General features: G+C 44.8%; 1 protein-coding gene across 1 annotated transcript in view; it reads left to right on the plus strand.

Moving 5' to 3' along the window:
- Positions 1 to 24,663, plus strand: part of LOC137436096 (potassium/sodium hyperpolarization-activated cyclic nucleotide-gated channel 2-like) — a 231,967-nt gene that overhangs the window by 198,492 nt on the left and 8,812 nt on the right. Inside the window, exon 7 of the mRNA XM_068129812.2 lies at positions 3,280 to 3,444. Coding sequence (XP_067985913.1) covers positions 3,280 to 3,444 — 165 coding nt within the window. The remainder of the gene's footprint in view (positions 1 to 3,279; positions 3,445 to 24,663) is intronic.

The raw sequence follows: 24,663 nt of genomic DNA on the forward strand, positions 1-24,663 counted from the left end.
ATTGTTGAAATGAAGATCAAATAGCTGTATGTTGAAATATGTTGAAAAGGTCAAAATTTTACATGGGGTGTACTTACTTTTTCACATGACTGTATACATACATATTGTTGTGGCAATACCTTCTAATGGTTAACATTGCATCGCATAGCAATAGCTATTTCCATAGTGCATGGTTCGCTTAGTGTGTGGTAAAATGACCGTAGTAGGAAATGCGTCGTTATTTGTATAGAAAGTAGCCATCTCCCTTGCCTGCATGTTCATGACTAAAACTGCTTCCCTCCGGAACCTTTTTTTAAATGTTTTACTCCTTTAAAATCTGTCTTTTTTTTGTCCCTTTTGGGAAATTACCAGGCCGTGGCCACAAGTTTTGGCTCGAAGGCATGTTTTGGTGCAAAAGGGGCATTCACCAGCCATCTTTGCATAGCTTGCATGAAGTTTAAGGGTGAGGTGTGCCTTGATTGATGGTAGAATTGGCAATCAGCATGGGGGGACAAAACAGCAATGCCATGGGGTGGAGCAGAGCCAGAGGGGATAAAGGTGGGGACAACCCGGGGCGGACAAAGTGGCACCTTGGACCTCGGTGTGAAAGACGATTCAAGAAGTGCCAATTATTATTATTATTATTTTTTCTTTGTATACAAGATCGAGGCTCGTGTAAGACCTAACATTAATAACAAAAAAACAAACGGACACATAAGACAAAATAAAGCGAGCGGGAGACAAGATGGAGAGAGAGGGGGAAGCACACAAGTCCAACATTTGAGAGCAAGGACATCGGGAGATCTGTGGGAGGGAGAGGGCTTGGTGGGAGAAGGCGAGGGAAGGGGGCTGGGGGTGGGAGAGGTAAAACAAAAAAAACCACATGTAGACAGCTAGGACTTCCAGGAAAGATGTCGGTATTTCAGAAAAGTGGATCTGGGGTGAATTAACGGGGGTAGAAAATATCAAGGTTTTTGTTCAGGTCTGCAGAGAGTGAGGAGGCTGCAGATTGCCAATTTGAGGGAATTAATTCACGAATCACGTCCAAATTAATTAATCATGTCCGAATCAAGAAGTCTGAATTAATTCACGCGAAAAGGACAGTTCCAGCCAGGAGAGCTCATGCCTGTCACGGTCCAGGCTAGGTTGTTCCCACTGTCGGTCGGACAATATTCAGGAGAACTGCATAGCTGATCTGCTGCGCAGAGGCACTATGATTCCCTGTCCAACTATACAACGGTCATTCAACCTACATCTGGGTCACAAGGGTATTTGTTCTGGGTCTCATCAAATCTCCTTCGTCCTTCTTTGTATGGTGGGTCTCAGCCTTAACGGTTTATCTTTTTAAGGATCTACCAAATGTATGATAGCCAGGGAGTATATGTAGTAAATAAATGCTCACGTGTCCCACGTTCTCTTTCGCCATTAATTTAATAAATACGCACATGAAGTCACCATCTTCGAGTGATTTGAGTTGCCCTGATCTCATGCTGCATTAGTAATTAATTGTCCTTTTAAAGGCCATATTCCATTTGGGGGTGATTAGCTCCTCTCACAAAAAGCACGCCGTATCAGGCACCGCAACAACAGCTCATGCCACCATTTGGTGCCGTTCATGACAGAAGAACCAGCACGCAACTTAACCGGCTCAAACGTTTCAATGAAGTATGGTGGCATGGAAAACAGGCCCATGAACCTGCTTGGAGCGCCCGAACCAGTGTGTACCGGCAGGGCCACTTTACCAGTGATTTGTCTGGATTTGGACCAAGTAACTGGCCTGGCCTGACAGCTGTAACAATACATTCCATTGATTTGATTCACTTCAACCACTTTCACCAACAAAGTCTGCCCCTCGAGGAAAAGCTTGACGTTGAAAATCGATTAGACCTGCTCTTCAAACACAGCTCTGAAAATGTACGCTCAATCTAAGGTTCTCCGAGGACCACAACAATGCTGTACATTTTGTCTGCATTTGAACGTTATATTTATCTACATTTCTCACTCGCACTCTGCACTCCGATTCCATGTCTTCATTCTCAACTATGAACTGAATTGATGATTATGTGAGTAATTTCTAAAAAACATTTCCCACCCTTAAGTTTTTAATAATGGCGAGATTAATGCAGTGGAGAAAGCACTGTCCGCTGTTTACACCTCGGAAGGCTTCCTTATTGATTGTGTCGGGTTCAGGAAAGAGTAAAGAAACATCTCGATCTAGTGTTGTAAAAGGATGTTGATCATCTAGATCACACATGTTCTGAAGAATGATTTTGTAACATGTCTGTTTTTTATTTTTTTTATTTCACCACGTTTCTTTGTAGTATTCTTCTTTGAGATACTCAATGTGAAATGCTCTTGGAAAACGATTTTTGAAAGATTTTTTAGAAATGTTCTTTAAGAAGCTCCTGCTCACCCTCATGCCTGATGATAAACAGGTTTCTTTCATACAAATAATTATTCGTCAAGATTTTGTGGCGACCTGTACTCGGGGGGCCTGCAAATACACCATGCAGACCAGTCAACGATTATTATTCATCTCCTTTGTAGTTTGGGTGGAATCAAGTCAGGGAGTAAGTACATTGCAGTGAAGATCGAAGTTGGTCGGGGGATCTGGGTGGGGAGGATAGAGGGAGGTGTTGGGAAAATGCTGTGGGAGAAGGTGTTTGCGAGGAATGAGAGAGATCTCGAGAATTATTTCGGCCTCCATTGTACTCCGAATTGAAACAACAATTGTTTCAAACAAACCGAACAAACTTGCAGATGCAAACTTGCTGATACAACCACGTCCATGCCTACATCTTGATGTATGTATCCCCATTCACTAACCCTAACCCTAACAACTCAGGTTTTGTGGAGGTGGACGAGTAAAATGGTGGCGTTGTCTGCTTGTGCTTCTCTCCTGTGATAAAACGAGGCACATCCATCCAATAAATTTGTCGCAGAACACATTTTCGAATGTGATGTTTTCACCGCAGAGCGAGAGTGTTGCTCCGATGTGACGTCCCTCAGATGTATTCTGGTCAGGTGTGATGTTTAGATGTGACGTGACGTCGCACAGATGTGACATCTTGACTACAAAGTGGGACTACATACATGCTTGTGACTGTTTCCTGTAAGCAAGAAGTTTTATCATTATGATCCGATCCGTTTTTTAATTATTTTTGCATGTTTTGGCAGTGGCAGCTATGCGATGCGTACCTATGTATATGTACACAGAGATTGCCACATATGCATGCGATGTATATTTTTGCCACATGTATTTGTCCATGCAGGCTGTACATGTACCATGATTACTTTCAGAGATCTGCTTGCTGACGCGAGGACGACGTACAGCCAGCGTGCGGTCGGACACGTACTGCCGCCTGTACTCTCTGTCTGTGGAGAACTTCAACGAAGTACTGGAAGAGTACCCGATGATGCGCCGTGCTTTCGAAACCGTTGCTGTTGATCGGCTCGACCGCATTGGTAAAAGTGACTCTCTTTCTTCCCCTCTTTTCCTCTCATTTTCTATTCTATCCCCTCATCATTCTTCTCTGTTCATCAGTCTCCCCATTATTTCCTTTTTGTGATTCCTTATTTATTTGCCCCTCCTTCCCTTCCCCTTCCATTCATGTTTCTTTCCCTTTTATAATCAGTTTGTTCGATTTTATGATGTAGCATGATTTGATATGCTAGTAATAGACTGATGCACTGATGCAGTATGAAGTGCCACTCCGAACCCCCCACCCCTGGAGAGAGGGTGCACTCCCTACCTCCCCTGCACCCCCCATAATTTCCTTTATCAGATCACATTTCTAGACCTTAAGATGCTTTAATGGAAGGGACAAAATAAGTGTCTCCTTAAAAAAAATAGGGACAAAAATGGGGCATTTTTAATATTTAAGGGACAAAAATATTTGTATTTAAGGGAAATTTTTAATATTAAAGGGACATTTTTAATATTTAAGGCACAAAAATATTTGTATTTAAGGGAAAATTTTAATATTTAAGGGACAAAAATATTTGTATTTAAGGGACAATTTTAATATTTAAGGGACAAAAATATTTGTATTTAAGGGACATTTTTAATATTTAAGGGACAAAAATATTTGTATTTAAGGGACATTTTTTATATTTAAGGGACAAAAATATTTGTATTTAAGGGACATTTTTTATATTTAAGGGACAAAAATATTTGTATTTAAGGGACATTTTTAATATTTAAGGGACAGAAATATTTGTATTTAAGGGACATTTTTAATATTGAAGGGACAAAAATATTTGTATTTAAGGGTCATTTTTAATATTTAAGGGACAAAAATATTTGTATTTAAGGGACATTTTTAATATTTAAGGGACAAAAATATTTGTATTTAAGGGACATTTAAAATATTTATTGCACAAAAATATTTGTATTTAAGAACAAATTTTAATATTTAAGCGACAAAAATATTTGTATTTAAGGGATATTTTTAATATTTAAGGGACAAAAATATTTGTATTTAAGGGATATTTTTTAATATTTAAGGGACAAAAATATTTGTATTTAAGGGACAATTTTAATATTTAAGGGGCTAATATTTAAGGGACAAAAATAGGGGTTATCCTCTCCTCCCCTCCAGGATTTATTTTGCAAAAATGTGCCCCCTATAAATACCTTTCATATGAGACGGCGTACAATGCGAATGCATTGTTGAGTGATGGTTTGATAAAATCCTGAAAATGGCTTAAACTTTTTAAAAGCCACCCTCCCTCTTAATGGAGACTGGGTGGCCATAACCCCTCCGCTGCCCCCTCTCTCCAGGAAAACAAATATTGTCACCATGACATTACCAGGTCTAACACACTTCCGTTGGGGTATTAGACGTGTCTGTATGTTGGACAGTTTCTGGGTTTATTTAGCACACACAGACAAACTTTTACAAGTTGAGAGGATAACACCACCCGCATCACTCCGCACCCGGCTCCGGTAATAACGATATGGCCCATTACTGTTTCTATTGAGCGATAAGTCTCTATAAGGTTCCCTAGGGTGGAAAATTGGCTACAAATGCCATTAATGTGGCACATAAAAGGCTCCAATGGGCAATTGTCTTCACTACAAGATACCTTTATATCAAGTTAATGATAGTGAGGATGGAAATAAGTCTTAATAATGAAGACTAGTTGGATCTGCATTGGCAGGCAGGTAGAGCTCAATGGATGAAATCAACAAGACGTCGATCGAGCTATGCTAACCACCATGGCAATGCAGAAGGTGACATTTCAGTCTCTAACCCGAACCCTAACAATGTAGAAAGTGACTTTGCAGTCTCTAACCCTAACCCTAACAATGTAGAAGGTGACTTTTCAGTCTCTAACCCTAACCCTAACAATGCAGAAAGTGACTTTTCAGTGTCTAACCCGTGGTCGTCAGAGCAAAAAAGGCGGCCTGAAGTGGGTCAGCATGCTTTGATCGACCGAAGATCCATTGATTCCATCCAGCGATCCTTCCTGACAACAATCCTGAAGTTCATTCATTCTGAGCTTTCCAATAGGATCACGAGTGTCCGATAATAAAAGGTGATCTCATCCATGAATCTTGCTTTCAAACCACTTATCCACATAATTGTCGGTTCACAGTGAACAAACTCGTGGAAACCATGTTAATAATGATTGCGCATTAGTAGTGTGATCAAAAAGTTTTACTGCTCTCGAAACCCGAAGCAGAAGCGATCTGGACATCCCTTTTCGTTCCGGTTCAATGACTACGTTATTTAGGGTTGAAATTAGGAGGCCGAGGAGTAAGTGTAATGCCTCTAATATTTAATCACTGTGTAAAGGCTGGAAAGACACAAGGACAAACAGTTGGAAGGACCACCAAGTTCTACGATAAAATGTTTGTGCATCGATTTCTTGCAATGCACTGAAAATGATTTCTGGCACAGGTCCTTGCCAATTACTTTATTGACTTATCTTCTGTAACAACAGAGGGCATTTACCAATGCACAGCCTCACTAGATGGTGTATAGGTTACTGGTACATCTCGTAACGACAGATCTATTAGCATACTTGCAATAATCAGCAATGTCTTGGAATCCATCATCGCAGTTGACATCAAATCGTTCCTTTTCTCCAATGGCCTGATCTCACACCATCAATTCGGATTCAGACCATGTTATTCGACCTTGGACATGCTGCTTCAACTCTCCCAACAATGGATGGACACACACCTGACACACACACACAGAGGTGGATACTTTGAGACCTAGTAGGTCTCCATTCCATCCTGAAACCCACCCACGTATGGAGATAGCGGCCAACAACAGCAACTTACACACACACACACACACACACACACACACACACACACACACACACACACACACACACACACACACACACACACACACACACACACATATATACATATATACATATATACATATATACATATATACACACATAGACGCATAACGTGGATACATCGTGGATATATAACGTGGATATGTAGCGGCTGCCGCTGGGGTTACACAATCGCCTTGCACCTATCAAGGACGCGGAGCGATCACCAGGCCGGGCTCGTCCAGGACGCCCGGGCAGGCCCGCGCTCGACTTGCCAGGCCTCGGTCGGGACGCCCGGGCAGGCTCGCCCTCGGCTTGCCAGGCCGCAGCCGGCCCGCGGGGCCACGCCCCCTGGCGCCAGGCCTGGGCAAACCCCCTGGCGGAATAGATATATATTGCCGACCGTAAAACGTTTTTCCCAGAGTGCCTGAGTGTTTGATTCTAATAAAGCAGCTCAGATGAATTCAAGCTTTTTGTCGCGTCCATTCTTTCGATCGACGTGGGAGCCACAGCTCCTTCATTGGTGACCTATCGACATGGACACGGCAGTCGCCCTTAAACTGCCTACCTTCTGGGAGGCTCACGCGGCGGTTTGGTTCGCACAAGCGGAGTCCCTGTTCGCCCTGCGAGGCATCACGGCGGACGACACCCGCTTCCACCACGTGGTCGCTGCGCTCGGTTCAGCCACCGCAGCCCGCGCCCTGAGCCTCCTCGAGAGACCGCCAGCCGCGGACAAATACGGCGCGATTAAGAAGCTTCTCCTCGATGCTTTCGCCCTCCCAGCGGCGGAACGCGCACGGCGCCTGCTCGATTTGCCGGAGCTCGGCGACACGCGCCCTTCCGAGCGAATGGACTACATGCTTTCGCTGCTCGGCGAGCACTCTCCGGCATTCCTGTTCCGGGAGCTGTTCCTCCGTCAGCTGCCTAACCCGGTACGCCTCGCCCTGGCAAGCACGACGATCACAGATCCCCGGGCCCTTGCCAGAGAAGCCGACAAAATCTCCGCCGCGGGACAGCGCATCGCAGCGGCGACATGGGACCCGCCGCCGCCTGATGCACCATCCATGGCGCCCGAGCACCCGGCGCGTTCGACGGCCGAACTGCCGACGCAATTGGCGGCCGCTATACCGAGCCGACCACGTTCAGCACGACGTCCGAAGCCTCCACCCGACCAAGCGTGGTGTTCCTATCATGCCAGGTTCGGACAGAAGGCCCGGACATGCCGACCCCCGTGCACCTTCGGCGGGTCGGGAAACGGCCAGGCCGGCGTTCATTACCTGCCATGAACGCCGGCCACAGTCACACGGGCAACTTACTGTTCATCACGGATAAAGCGTCCGGACGGCGCTTCCTGTGCGACACCGGCGCCCAAGTGAGCGTCATGCCCGCCTCTGACCAGGACAGGCAATCCGCGGTTTGCGGCCCCTCCTTGGTTGCGGCCAACGGATCGACTATCCGCACCTTCGGCCCGCGCAACGTCACCCTCTGCTTCGGCGGCCAACGCTTCGCTTGGACGTTTGTAACCGCCAACGTGCCCATGGCTCTGCTCGGCGCCGACTTCCTCTGCGCACACGGACTGCTGGTGGACGTCCAACGGCGTCGTTTAATCAACGCTGAAACCTTCAGCTCCCTGGTATGCACATTGAGCAGCTCCGCGCCGACCGAGCTGGCATGCACCGTCCCGGCGGCGAACGAGTTTGCTCGCCTGCTCGCGGAGTTCCCGGCCCTCACGCGGCCGACGTTTTCGGCCGTCGCAGTACGGCATGGGATCGAGCACCACATACCAACCACGGGCCCGCCGGTCTACGCCAGGGCCCGCCGCCTCGACCCAGCCAAGCTTGCCGTTGCGAAGGCCGAATTCGACGCGTTGGAGCACCTCGGCATCGTGCGGCGCTCCGATAGCGCGTGGGCCTCGCCACTGCACATCGTGCCAAAGCCGGGGGGTGGATGGCGCCCGTGTGGCGACTACCGCCGTCTTAATGACGCTACAACACCCGACAGGTACCCGATCCCGCATATCCAAGACTTCTCCGCCCGTCTGGCGGGACGGGTCATTTTTTCAAAAATTGATCTCATACGGGGATATCACCAGGTACCTGTCAGGGCGGCCGACGTCCCTAAAACGGCAGTCATCACGCCGTTCGGCTTATTCGAGTTCTTGCGGATGCCGTTTGGTCTCAAGAACGCGGCTCAGGCGTTCCAGCGCTTGATGGACGGCGTGCTGCGTGACCTGCCGTTCCTTTTCGTTTACCTGGACGACATCCTCGTCGCCAGCACGTCCCGGGCCGAGCACCTCCTCCACCTCCGAACACTGTTCGGGCGCCTCAGCGAGCACGGCCTCATCGTCAACCCGGCCAAATGCCACTTCGGCACGACGGCCGTTGATTTTTTGGGCCACCACATCACCAAGAACGGGGCTGTGCCGCTGCCAACCAAGGTCGAGGCCATCACCACTTTCCCGCGTCCCCGCACCATAAAGGCCCTGCAGGAATTCCTGGGAATGGTGAATTTTTATCACCGCTTCGTGCCCCGCGCTGCTCAACTCATGCGGCCCCTCTACGAAGCCCTCCGGGGCAAGCCGGCCAAGCACGACATCGCCTGGTCCGCAGCAATGGATGCGGCCTTCCAAAGCTCAAAGCGGGCCCTCGCCGACGCAACACTGCTCGCTCACCCGGTGCTCAACGCTCCCATCGCCCTCACCACGGATGCCTCCGACTACGCGGTGGGCGCCGTACATGAGCAATGGGTGAACGGGGTTTGGCAGCCACTCGCTTTTTTCAGCCGGCAGCTCCGGCCGAACGAGCTCAAATACAGCACGTTTGACCGGGAGCTCCTCGGTCTACACCTGGCCGTCCGCCATTTCCGCCACCTCCTGGAGGGCCGACCTTTCACGGCGTTCGTCGACCACAAGCCGTTGGTTTACGCCATGGCCAAGGTCACGGAGCCATGGTCGGCCCGCCAACAGCGCCACCTCTCCGCCGTGTCGGAGTTTACCACGGACATCCGGCACGTCGCCGGCAAAAACAACGCCGTGGCCGACTGTCTTTCCCGGGCCAGCGCGAACGCGGTCCACCTGGGCGTGGATTTTGCGCTCATGGCGGCGGACCAAACCACCGACACCACGGTGCAAGCCCTCCGGGCGGCGGACACGGGCCTCCGCCTGGCCGACATCCCCTGCGCGGACACTGTCCTGCTCTGCGACGTCTCCCAAGGCCGGCCTCGCCCCATCGTGCCCGTCACCTGGCAACGCCGCATCTTCGCCTCCCTCCACGGCCTTTCCCACCCGGGCCGGAAAGCTTCCCAGAAGCTGGTGTCGGCGCGTTTCGTCTGGCACGGCCTTCGTCGGGACGTCCGCGATTGGACCAGCGCCTGCACCGCCTGCCAACGGGCCAAGGTCCACCGACACACCCAGGCCCCGCTGGCACCTTTCACCGTGCCCGAACGACGTTTCGACCACGTCAACGTGGATCTGGTGGGCCCCCTTCCCCCATCACGAGGGTTCACACACCTGCTCACCATGGTGGACAGGACCACCAGGTGGCCGGAGGCCGTTCCCCTCGTCTCCACCACCACCGCCGACGTGGCGCAGGCCTTCATCGCCACCTGGGTCGCCCGCTTCGGCGCACCGGCGGACATCTCGTCAGACCGCGGACCACAGTTCACCTCCGAGCTGTGGGGCGCGGTCGCCCGCAACCTGGGGGTCAAGCTCCACCGTACTACGGCCTACCACCCCCAAGCAAACGGGTTGTGCGAGCGATTCCACCGCTCCATGAAGGCCGCGCTCATGGCCGGCCTTCAAGACGGCGGTTGGGCCGACCGGCTGCCGTGGGTCCTTTTGGGCCTTCGCACGGCCCCCAAGGAGGACCTCCAGGCATCCACCGCCGAGCTGGTCTATGGCCAGGTGCTACGCGTCCCGGGCGAATTCGTGCCCGACGCTACCAGCCCCTGGTCCGCAGCTCGCCAGCGCTCGGACCTCCAGGAGGCCGCCCGACGGTTTGCCCCCGTGCCGACATCCCACCACGGTGACCCCCAGTCCTACGTCCCCCCAGCACTCCGCACCACGGAGTATGTTTTTGTGCGTCACGACGCACATCGGCGGCCACTCCAGCCGCCGTACGACGGGCCCTTCCGGGTGCTGCGACGGGACGACAAGTCGTTCGTCATCGACATCGGCGGCAGGTCGGACCGGATTGCAGTGGACCGCCTCAAGCCGGCGCACGTGGACGTCGACCACCCACCACGGGTGGCCCTCCCGCCGCGGCGAGGCCGCCCCCCGTCCACGGTGCCCCCCACTCGACCGCCCACCACCTCACCGGACCCCCTCCCACGACCCACCAGGGGTCGCTTCGGCCGGGTCATCAGGACCCCCCTCAAGTTGACCCTGTCGGTGCAAGTCGATTCTGGGGGGACGTGTGTAGCGGCTGCCGCTGGGGTTACACAATCGCCTTGCACCTATCAAGGACGCGGAGCGATCACCAGGCCGGGCTCGTCCAGGACGCCCGGGCAGGCCCGCGCTCGACTTGCCAGGCCTCGGTCGGGACGCCCGGGCAGGCTCGCCCTCGGCTTGCCAGGCCGCAGCCGGCCCGCGGGGCCACGCCCCCTGGCGCCAGGCCTGGGCAAACCCCCTGGCGGAATAGATATATATTGCCGACCGTAAAACGTTTTTCCCAGAGTGCCTGAGTGTTTGATTCTAATAAAGCAGCTCAGATGAATTCAAGCTTTTTGTCGCGTCCATTCTTTCGATCGACGTGGGAGCCACAGCTCCTTCAGATATATACATACATAGACGCATAAACGATGGTGGATACATCGAGATCTGGGAGGGCTCCGTTACACTTTCTGAAACCCGCATATGGAGATAACCAATGACACACCATCCCTGTTTGTCTTGTGTGCCTATGTGAGTGAGCCCATGCATGTGCTAAGTTTAGTTTAAAATTAGGAGTCGAGTTGTGTGTGCGTTTGGATTAAGTGACAGGTACCATCTGGTTTGTCATCTTTTGCGTTTTGATTTGTTATTTATTGCATCCCCTTCCCCTTTTATAACTATACAATTTTTTTACCCACATTACTGTGGTTTTTTGACGTGACCATACCTCCAGCATGGTTAAATTAATGATTGGGAATAACGTGTGGTGCATGGACCAAATTAAATAATGTCTACTTACATGCTCGGACCTAGCAAGGCATGTGATTTCTCCTCCTTGCTCGGGAATTCTGCAGGGTTTATCCCTGATACGTCTTGGGTCACCTTTTGGGGGAGAATGTTCCCATTACAATGCTTCTGGAAATATTATCTACCATTTAAAACACAATGTCAGTTTGTGTGTTGTACTGATGTCTGTCCCCTTCATAAGCACAATTTGAGTCGGGGTTTAAAGGCCAATCTTTTAACATGAATGTGGTTCACTACGGTATATTTTTCAGGATGAAACAAACTCGAAAACATTTTCCATAAAAGAGTAATTATGACTCTTCTATTGGAATTGTAGACGGTGGCTTGCAATCCGAGCCTCAAGGGCGGTGTACAGAAGCTTTTTTTTTTTAAATAACAATAAATACAAGGCGCGGGGAGGTGAAATTCCCTGCACGTGATGAGCAACGCGTGCAGAATAAAACGAGTGTTCATTTACATCAGTAGGATGTCTAATAAATAAACAAGAAGACGTCATGCGGAGCACGATACTTGCAAAATCCGCCCCCCACCCCCAAGAAAAAAAATTCATTGATACAGCAAATTGTCCATTCCATCAAGATTCAAATTGACAATCTTGATCAAAGCTCGGGTCAACAGGAAGAAAAGTGACGATTTTTCAGATGAAAAATGATGATTTTATAAGGTTGACCTTGAGTTGACCTTTGACCTTTTGACCTCAAAAATAGTTAGTTTCCCTATTTAGTGACTCAATGCGCAAATGCTATTCAATTTTCAAGTCAATCGGATGAAAATTGAGGATTTTAAAAACTTGGCCGATGTTGACCTCAAAAATAGTTGGTGGTTGAATTCAGTGACCATATATATAAATCCTCTTAGAATTTCAAGTCAATCAAATGAAAATTGGTGATTTTAGAAATTTGGCCTATGTTGACCTTTTGGCCTATGTTCACCTAAAATATAATTTGTGGTTGAATTCAGTGACCAGATATGCAAGTCATCTTCAAATTTCAAGTCAATTGGATGAAAATTGAGGATTTTAGAAATTTGGCCTATGTTGACCTTTTGGCCTATGTTGACCTCAAAAATACTTGGTGGTTGAATTCAGTGACCAGCTTTGCAAGTTCTCTTCAAATTTCAAGTCAATCGGATGAAAATTGAGGATTTTAGAAATTTGGCCTATGTTGACCTTTTGGCCGATGTTGACCTCAACGATACTTGGTGGTTGAATTCAGTGACCAGATATGCGAGTCCTCTTCAAATTTCAAGTCAATCGGATGAAAATTGAGGATTTTAGAAATTTGGCCTATGTTGACCTTTTGGCCGATATTGACCTCAAAAATACTTGGTGGTTGAATTCAGTGACCAGATATGCAAGTCCTCTTCAAATTTCAAGTCAATCGGATGAAAATTGAGGATTTTAGAAATTTGGACTATGTTGACCTTTTGGCCTATGTTAACCTCAAATATACTTGGTGGTTGAATTCAGTGACCAGATATGCAAGTCCTCTTCAAATCTCAAGTCAATCGGATGAAAATTGAGGATTTTAGAAATTTGGCCTATGTTGACCTTTTGGCCGATGTTAACCTCAAATATACTTGGTGGTTGAATTCATTGACCAGATATGCAAGTCCTCTTCAAATCTCAAGTCAATCGGATGAAAATTGAGGATTTTAGAAATTCGGCAAAGTTGGTGACCTTTGGCCTATGTTGACCTTTTGACCTTTTAACCCCAAAAACAATAGGCTTCTAATTGGGACGACTTATACAGCTTGGTGAAGTTTCGTGACGATCGGTTTAGAATTGTGACCTGTAGGCCGGTGACAAACAAACAAACAGACAGACAGACAGAACCACAAACGCAACCGACCAATATACTTGAAAAATCTTCGATTTTGCAAGTAATAAAAAGATATATGCACACCTGACACTTGGCCGAGGCTGCACCGTCGAATAAACTGTTCCAAACCGTCATTTTTGACGGGCCTTTATACCAGTGTTGGTATAAATCTAGAAGTGCAGCACCTGTGCATTGACCATAAAATAATGCTCAAGGTCACTTCCCATAGTCTGTTCATTACCTTGAATGGACGTTTCCTATCAAATCCATACACAAGTTTTCCACATGATGGATTTACAAATGGTGCACCCTCGAATTAATGCGTTTAATTTTGGCTGACTTACTCACTGGGTGCAACAGCACATGCGGAGGTGCACCATATTTAAGCGAATGGAATGTAACAAAACTTTCCCATGTTTATGTTATCAGTGCACATATCTGGGAATGTGATCTATGGTGCTCAAGTCCAGTGTTTTCAGTGGGGAATAATGGGATGATTGATATTTTATTGGATAGGAGAAGCTTTAAGATTTTACCTTCTGCTTGAAAAGCATTATATGAGAAATTTATTGGTAGCCACCTGCACATCACTTGATCATTGTTTACAGGTACGATCCATTTAAAGGTCAGCACGCACTTTGTTATACTGGAGGGATATGAAATTGTTTGGTTTCCTTTTAATGGGAAGCTTTGACCGAATCCCTGACAAAATTGCGACAGACATTTTTTTTTTTTTATCCCTTGTCCGAGACAGTACTGACGCCATTTGAGTAAAATTTCCTCTGCATATTGTTGGGAGGATGTTTAGCTCTTTGTAGTTTTGTTACTCTCACCAAGAAAGGATTATTGAAGAAAGGAAACAAAAATACTTACAAATATATAAATGCATAACTTGCGTGTCAAAACATTATTGTACAACTTACACAAAACATAAATACCAGCATGAGATTGAATATAAATATGCAGGTTTGATTAACCAGATGGCCTTCTCCTGCATCCAAGTTCCTTGTTATTATAATTACAAGTTATTATATGATGATATTGTGTGAAACATATTACACATATGTGTTTAAACATAATTTAACATATTTGACATAATTCATAAACACTAATGTTATTATAACATAACATAAACATAAACATAATGTTAACATAATAAACACATAAACATAATAAACACATTAACATAATAAACACATAAACACACAAACATAATAAACACATAAACATAATAAACACATAAACATAATAAACACATAAACATAATAAACACATAAACATAATAAACACATAAACATAATAAACATAATAAACACATAAACATAATAAACACATAAACATAATAAACACATAAACATAATAAACACATAAACATAATAAACACATAAACATAATAAACACATAAACCCATAAACATAATAAACATAATAAACATAATAAACACATAAACATAATAAACACATAAACATAATAAACACATAAACATAATAAACACATAAACATAATAAACATAATAAACACATAAACATAATAAACACATAAACATAATAAACACATAAACATAATAAACATAATAAACACATAAACATAATAAACACATAAACATAATAAACACATAAACATATAAACATAATAAACACGCAAACACATAAACATAATAAACACATAAACACAAACACATAAACATAATAAACACATAAACATAATAAACACATAAACATAATAAACATATAACCACCTTTAGAGGCCATTTTTCTCCGCAAAGCGGGGGTTGGCCTTTTTCGGGAACCGTGGTTGTTGTTGGTTTTTGGTCCCCTTTTTGAAGCAATGTTTTACGGCCAGATGCCCTTCCTGACGCCAACCCCGCCAACCCTTTTTGCCGCCTTTAACGACAAACAGGGAATTACCAGTGAACTGGTACTCAATTAGCCGACCTCGGAAGGATGACAGGCTGAGTCAACCCCCCTGGCGTTAATTCAGCGATCGACCAGGATTCGAACCCAGGATCCTGGGATCTTAAGCCGGCACCCCAGCCGCTAGCCCAACACCAGGGTTCATATTAGCGTCATAGCGTCATAGCATTCATAGCGTCATATCGTTCATAGCGTCATAGCGTCATCACGTGATCGCTCTGAGCGAGATATCCAAGAGATATCCAAGAGAACATAATAAACATAATAAACATATAAACATAATAAACATAATAAACACATAAACATAATAAACACATAAACATAATAAACACATAAACATAATAAACATAATAAACACATAAACATAATAAACACATAAACATAATAAACACATAAACACATCTTTTCCGTTTCCGGTCCGGTCGTGAGAGGACGCTGGCGTCACTTGCTCGCCGCTTCTCTGACTGGACCATTGTCCGTATCTTGCTTTCCTGGTGGTCGTGGCGGATTTTTGGCCATTGAGTCTGCCCTCTGCACGGTCCCGGCTCTGCTCTGCTGCTCCTGGCTTCACCTGCTCGGCTCCTTCGCTGTTTCCTCGGGCTCACTCTCGTGGGTTGTGCCCATTGTTTGCAGCGGCGGTGGTGGCGGTTTGCCACCGTGATCTTGATTAGCGGCGGCGGTCGTTTGCCGCTGCATTTGCCGCTTTGCCTCCTCAACCTTGGCCTCGTGCTCGTCTCTTCGCTCCTGTCTGCCCTCTGCATGGTCCCGGCTCTGCTCCTGGCTTCACCTGCTCGGCTCCTTCGCTGTTTCCTCGGGCCCACTCCCGTGGGTTGTGACGATTGTTTCGCCTCCTCACCCTTGGCCTCGTGCTCGTCCCTTCGCTCCTGCTGGCATGGCTCTGCGGTACTCTGCCGCAAGGCTTCTCCTGCTTAAAACCCGCTCCACCCCATCATGCATCTCTGCAATCAAATCGAATGGACTCCTGCGTCGACCCAGGTACATTCACCGTGGCTCCGGTCGTAAGTTTGTTTATTTACAATCAGGTCACTCCATCCCCATCCTCTGGTCGGCTCAGCGCACTCCCACTCATCGTCCCAACACACCTGGTCACAACAACGCACAAAATCGCACCTCCTGTCTGCGAACCCTGGCCAAATCACCTGGATTCATACCCGCCGTACAAAACAACATCAAGCTCACCCTGTTCAATACCCGGTCCCTCAACAACAAATGCCTCATCCTGAACGACTACATCCTGGAAAATAAACTGGACTTTCTCTGTCTCACTGAGACCTGGCAACAACCACTGGACTACTACACTAGGGCGGGTCATACTCAGGTGCCAAAATCAATCTGAAGGAAATCCTAACATCAGGGGTGTCTATATTATGTCTTTTTTTATGGGGAATTCAAATATGAGTTTATTTTTTGGATAGGATAACTCTAACCTACATCAATTTGTATTTCTAAATTGCCAATTTTACCCTTTCGAACCCCTTTATAAGATATTAAAAGATATAAGGGAAATCATTCATATTGACACAGCCAAATCAAATGTACATATTTATTAACAGGTGAACTGTATGTATATCACTGGTTACAATTACAAAGATCAATCTCCTTACTTCTTGAACTTTACCAGGTTGCACAAGTCCTGCTTTGACTCATTCTTGGACATCAGCCTCCTGCTGGTCTCCTGAGCCCTGATGCCTCCATCCCTCTTTTCCTGTGAGAAGTACTTAGCAGAAGCCCCAGTCACCATTTTAACAACCCTCTCAATGCTTTGTGTGTGGCAAAGCCAGTTGAGCACCTCCATGGGGGTGTTGATGAAGTTCTTCACCTCCGAGGTGCTTAGGGAGCAGGTGAGAGGTGGCTCTGACACACCTTCTGACCAGCTGATCAAGTTACCAATGCTGAAGCATCACAGTTGATGTCAGGTGTCTTTCTGGTCCTGACAGAGGAGTCCCCCAGCTGAGTGTCTGGGTCCCCCTCTCCCCTGATGGCCAGGATTCTCTCCACCCCCTCAGTCCTCTCCTTCTGATCCTCAGAGCACAGCAGTGTTTGGAGGATGGCTTCACTGTGGGCATACCAAGCAGATCTTCTCACAGTCGGCATCACAAGGTCCAGCACCTCCTTCCTCTGGGACTTGAGGCAGTCCAGCTGAAACAAGATGTGCCTAGGCCCTTCGATCCAGGAGTGCTTGACTTTCACGTTGAACCAACATGGATAATACACTCCAATGATGAATTCCACAATGAATTGCAGATTCTTCTGGTTCTTTCCTGTCAGTCCATGCTTTGACACCCAGAGCCTGAGAAGTCTGTTCACTGTGGTGAGCCAGCGGCTGTGGTTTACTGGTCCAATCTCCACTAGAGCCAGCCTTGCAGGAAGCACTCCATCCCTGATTGCACAGACAATTTTATAGCCATAGTGTTGATCAGTTGAGAGATCTTCAATGGCCTTGTCAGACAGCTTCATCAGTGGAGGGCCAACAAAGATCCGGGTGAAGTTTGGATTGATATCCAAGTCTGTAGCAGAACCAAGGAGCTTTCCTATTGGCCCGGAAAATGTGTTGTCTGACAGAGTAGGGCCATCAAGGTGAACAATGAGATGGCGCAGGGGAAGTTCACCAGTGTGCAGGTTGCACACGAACCAGACCAGCTTTCTCCCCAGGTGCAGCTCCAGCTTCCGCATTACTCCAGCTTTCACACCAGTGTTGACATTTGTTGAGTCTCCTCCAATGGCCCACAAGGTCTTATCAAAACCCCTCTCTTTCAGCCAGGCAAACAGGACCTTAGCAATCTGCTCTGCATGTGACTCCTCTTTAGTTGCTTTCTCTGGGGTAAAGTGGAACAGATAGTAGCTACCAGGCTCACTAACAACAGTATAGTGTTCTTGCTTGATCTTTGCAGGAAAAGATTGGTCATTGCCCTCAGCTTCCATCATCACATTGGTCAGGTCAATCCACCCATCAAAGAGGATGCAGGAGATCCCCCCCCTACTCCCTGCACTTCTCATCAAACTCTTCCCCCAGCTCTGTCATCAACTTCTCCTGTGCTCTATTGACCTTGTTCTTATCAATCACTTTACTTGTATTGTCTTCTGTGATGATTCCTGCATCAATCAGAGCTGCAGTTGCTATCGCTGCAGTTGGCCTCAGCCCTATGCCATACCTTACACTAGCAAGGGCAATGTTTGGAATCTCATCATAGTTTTTCTGGACCTTTGCTGAAGCTGCAGGCTCAGTGTCAGTTTCAGGGAAGAGCTCAACTTCAGTGACAAACTCATCTTCAGCACCACTTCTCTCCAATTCCAGATCCTCATCACCATCTGACAAAAATCTCTCAACATCCTTCCTGGCTGCCTTCTCTGCTGCTGCAGCATTTTCCTCCTTGCTCCTTCTCCTTTTCTCTGCATTTTTTTAATTTTCCTGCCTTTCCAATGTCCTCACCTGTCTCTTGTGCTCTGGCAGATCAGGGCTCCCCATTTGGTGGGGTCCTTTACTTCCAACCTTCTCTTGCTGTCCCTTAATGTAGGCAAGATCTTTCACAGGAATCATTTTCTCTCTGCTGCAGGAACAGTTAATGTGGGCTTGGATCACACAGCCCTCACCGGCCTCACAGCCTTCCCCCTCACAACTGGTAATCTGACACTTGCAAGTCAAAATATCAAATAACTTGTCTAACTTGACAATGAACCTCTCTTTGGCATCAAGTTTGCCCTTCCCAAGAGAAAACTTCACTGCCTGATTCCAGACCTCCTTGTGCTTGGACATGATGGTCACCTTTTCATTGATAACAGGAGGCTTGAAAAGAGCATTAGCTTTGCTCCACTGACAAATCAGACCAGGGTAGATGTCAGACACGAGCTGGTCCACTGGGTAGTTCCTCCTGTCATCTTCACTTTGCTCCCTCAAGTAGATGCCATACCTCAGGATATCCCTCACAGTTGGCAGTTCAGACACCAACAGCTCCTGCCCAGTGCCAACAAGATTACTTAAATGAGAACTTGATTTCATCCTTGTTCTGACTTGAGCCATTTTTAGTAGTTCACACTGAAATAAAAACAATAATACACAGGTAAGTATCCACTACAGACAGATATTAAGGTATTACACAGGTATTACAGAAAACCATCAAAATATTCACTTCACAGGTCACTATTTTCCTTCACATGTAACTCAGGCTGGCAATAGGTAAGTACACAAATCAATTAACAAATATAATATAAAACAAGGTAATTTACAACTAAAATTATTATCTATTTGTTCCTCAGGTTCCTTATCAAAAACGTACTTACTGGCAATGCCATAAGAAGAGAAGAGAAGACGGACGGATAAGGATTGCCAACCTCCTCAACATCGAGCTTTCAGCAACAAGATGGCTACAACTGCCGTCCCAACAGGAAGTTACCAAAATAAAAGCCCGAACTTCAAAATAAAAAACTTCTCTTTTTTCCAGAAGAATAGCAATATAATCAAAAATTTAATAATAATCAACTGCAAATTGATGTAGGTTAGGGTTATCAGAATTTTAAAAAATCTCAGATTTGTGTTCTACACACCAAAATACGTAATATGAACACCCCTCTCGATTGATTTCCAAAAAAAAAAAAGTATGGCCCGCCCTACTACTACACGCTCAACCTCACCACACCCAATGGATATTCTTACATCAATAAACCACGCTCGGAGGGCCGAGGTGGTGGAATTGCCGTTATTCACCAACAAGACATCAAGACCAACCTCATCTCCATCTCATCTGCTCCATCATTTGAACACCTGGCTTTTAAACTCTCTGGTCACACACAGTCAGTCATGGCTGTTGTCTACCGCCCTCCCAAACCACACCCATCATTCCTGTCTGACTTCTCCTACTTTCTGACCCAGCTATGTTCCCTCTCCCCCTCAATCCTCCTCCTTGGTGATTTCAATATCCACATGGACTCCACTGACTCCACGCTAACCACTGACTTCACTGATTTACTCACCTGCTTTAACCTCACTCAACATGTCAACTTTCCTACCCATAACCGTGGTCACATTTTGGACCTTGTCTGCTCTACTGGACTAATTTTGCACCATCTCTCTGGCTCCGACCTCACTCTCTCTGACCACCTAGCCATCACTCTGACCATCAACATCCCCACCCCAGCACCAAGGCATTATCGCACTATCAACTTCCGTAAGCTAAACGCTCTTTCACCTACCTCATTCTCATCGACCCTCTCTGAAAAAATGTCCACTTCTCCCTTCGTTGACCTCCACACCCCTTCTGACCTCACTGACTACTACAACCACACTCTCTCCTCCTGCCTTGACCAACTTGCACCTATAAAAACCAAAACAGTTTCTTTCACCCATTCTGCTCCCTGGTTTACCCCTGAACTCCACCTGATGAAAACTCGTGCTCGCCAACTTGAAAGACTCCGCAATAAAACAGGTCTCACAGTTCACACCCAGGCCTACAAGGACCACATACAACACTATAAAGATGCCCTCTCCCGCGCCCGCTCCGCCTACTACTCTCAAATTATCCACTCTGGCTCCGGAAACCCAAAAGCACTCTTCTCTACAATAAACAAACTCCTCAGCCCCCTGAACACCATCACCCAGTCATTCACAATAGACAACTGCATCTCCTTCCTTTCATTCTTCCAACGCAAAATTGAAAACATCTACAACAGCTTGACCACCGCCGCACCTGCTCCCCCTCAAACCACCTGCCCCCCCTTATCCTGCCATCCCCTGTCTCAATTTTCCCCAGTCTCCCCTACTGACCTCTCTGAACTCCTCATCGGAATGAAAACTGCCACCTGCACTCTTGACCCCATCCCCTCCAGCTTTGTCAAGGCCTCCCTTCCTGCTCTCTCTCCACTTATCATTGCAACAATAAACTCCTCCCTGTCTACAGGCATCGTCCCACCATCCCTCAAAATTGCTGCTGTTACCCCCATTTTGAAAAAACCTGGACTAAACCCTGACACCCTAAATAACTTCAGACCCATCTCCAACCTACCCTTTCTGTCAAAGGTTTTGGAACGCGCTGTAGCCACTCAACTCAAACATCACCTCTCTGCCAATAACCTGTATGAAACATTCCAATCCGGATTCCGCTCCTACCACAGTACTGAAACTGCTCTCCTCAAAATCACCAACGACCTTCTCCTCTCCTCTGACGCTGGCAACCTCAACATTCTCATCCTCCTCGACCTCAGCGCCGCCTTTGACACCATCGATCACACCATCCTCCTCACCCGACTTGAAACCACCTTTAACATTACCGGCACTGCCCTCTCTTGGATTAAATCATACCTCTCTGACAGACGTCAGTTCATCTCCATCAATAACTGCAAATCCCCCACTGCTCCCCTCCCCCAAGGTGTCCCCCAAGGTTCAGTTCTTGGCTCCCTCCTCTTCATCCTTTACCTGTCCCCCTCGGTCACTTAATCCGCCGTCATGGTCTCCAATTCCACTGCTTCGCCGATGACATCCAGCTTTTCATCTCCACCAAGTTCATCTCCACCGCCACCCACTCTATCCTGACAAACTGCATCACTGAAATAAAATCCTGGCTTCAAATCAACTTCCTCAAACTTAACTGTGATAAATCTGAAATAATCATCATTGGCCCAAAAACGCTCACCAAGTCCACCCATAACTTTGCCCTCAACATCGACGGTTTCCCAGTATCCACCTCCCCTCACATCCGGAATCTTGGCATCATCTTTGACCAAACCCTCTCCTTCGACAAATACACTAAACAGATCACAAAGACAGCCTTCTTTCACCTGAAAAACATCGCCCGTCTCCGTCCATCCCTCTCCTCCGTGGCTGCAGAAACCCTCATCCACGCCTTCATCACTTCCCGTCTGGACGACTGCAATAGCCTCCTTTATGGTTCACCCTCAACAATCACCAATAAACTCCAATACATTCAGAACTCCGCTGCCCGTCTACTCACCCATTCCCGGACCCGTGACCACATCACCCCCGTCCTTTACAAGCTTCACTGGCTCCCCATCTCCCAGAGAATCCAGTACAAAATCCTCCTCTTGACCTACAAAGCCCTCCATAGTCTGGCCCCATCCTACCTGGCTGACCTCCTCTCCAGACACACTCCCACCCGCAACCTCCACTCTGCTGGTACCAACCTCCTGACTCCCCCCATCCGGACCAAATTTAGATCCTGGGGGGACAGGGCCTTCTCCATCGCTGCTCCCACCCTCTGGAACTCGCTACCTCACACCATCAGAGACTCCTCCTCACTCACCACATTCAAAACATCACTCAAGACCCACCTGTTCAACACTGCATTCAACATTTAACCCACAGCATCTAACCCCTGACTATCTCCTCTCCTTCTCCCTCCTTTGTGCTTTGAATATTTACCTATTGATTCTTCTTTTTTGCAATTGTTTTTATGTTTTGCTATGCATTATGTTTTGCACTCTGTCAAAGCGTCTTTGGGCTTCCTGAAAAGCGCTATATAAAATAAATGCATTATTATTATTATTATTATAAACATAATAAACACATAAACATAATAAACATAATAAACATAATAAACACATAAACATTATAAACACATAAACATAATAAACACATAAACATAATAAACACATAAACATAATAAACACATAAACATAATAAACACATAAACATAATATATAAACACATAAACATAATAAACACATAAACATAATAAACACATAAACATAATAAACATAATAAACATAATAAACACATAAACATAATAAACACATAAACATAATAAACACATAAACATAATAAACATAATAAACACATAAACATAATAAACATAATAAACATATAAACATAATAAACACATAAACATAATAAACACATAAACAAAAACACATAAACATAATAAACATAATAAACACATAAACATAATAAACATAATAAACATAATAAACACAAACATAATAAACATAATAAACACATAAACATAATAAACACATAAACATAATAAACACATAAACATCATAAACACATAAACATAATAAACACATAAACATAATAAACACATAAACATAATAAACACATAAACATAATAAACATAATAAACACATAAACATAATAAACACATAAACATAATAAACACATAAACATAATAAACATAATAAACACATAAACATAATAAACACATAAACATAATAAACACATAAACATAATAAACATAATAAACACATAAACATAATAAACACATAAACATAATAAACACATAAACATAATAAACACATAAACAAAAACACATAAACATAATAAACATAATAAACACATAAACATAATAAACATAATAAACATAATAAACACAAACATAATAAACATAATAAACATAATAAACACATAAACATAATAAACACATAAACATAATAAACACATAAACATAATAAACACATAAACATAATAAACACATAAACATCATAAACACATAAACATAATAAACACATAAACATAATAAACACATAAACATAATAAACACATAAACATAATAAACATAATAAACACTTAACATAATAAACACATAAACATAATAAACACATAAACACATAAACACATAAACATAATAAATACATAAACAAAAACACATAAACATAATAAACATAATAAACACATAAACATAATAAACATAATAAACATAATAAACACAAACATAATAAACATAATAAACATAATAAACACATAAACATAATAAACACATAAACATAATAAACACATAAACATAATAAACACATAAACATAATAAACACATAAACATCATAAACACATAAACATAATAAACACATAAACATAATAAACACATAAACATAATAAACACATAAACATAATAAACATAATAAACACTTAACATAATAAACACATAAACATAATAAACACATAAACACATAAACACATAAACATAATAAATACATAAACATAATAAACATAATAAACACATAAACATAATAAACACATAAACATAATAAACACATAAACACATAAACATAATAAACACATAAACATAATAAACATAATAAACACATAAACATAATAAACACATAAACATAATAAATGCATAAATATAATAAACACATAAACATAATACACATAAACATAATAAACACATAAAAATAATAAACATAATAAAAATAATAAACATAATAAAAATAATAAACATAACATAAACTATATAACATAAACATGTTATTTCACATAATTTTTGTTTAAATATATTTGTTTATAAACATATTTGTGTTCTATTTTGATGTTACTTGTGTTATTATATGATGAGCAGAAATGCTATTATATTGACCGCCGCCACTGAAGGTGGATGGAGGTTGTTTTCATGTCTGGCTGTCTGTTTGTCTGTGAACAGGATATCTCAAAGATAGTCAGGTTCACTATGTCAATAAATTTTATTTCCTTCAAAATCATGGTAGATTAGCAAACCTATACATTTTTGGAAAG

The sequence above is a fragment of the Myxine glutinosa genome, chromosome 11 (assembly GCF_964187855.1).
Source record: "Myxine glutinosa chromosome 11, kmMyxGlut1.1, whole genome shotgun sequence".
NCBI classification, from domain to species: domain Eukaryota; kingdom Metazoa; phylum Chordata; class Myxini; order Myxiniformes; family Myxinidae; genus Myxine; species Myxine glutinosa.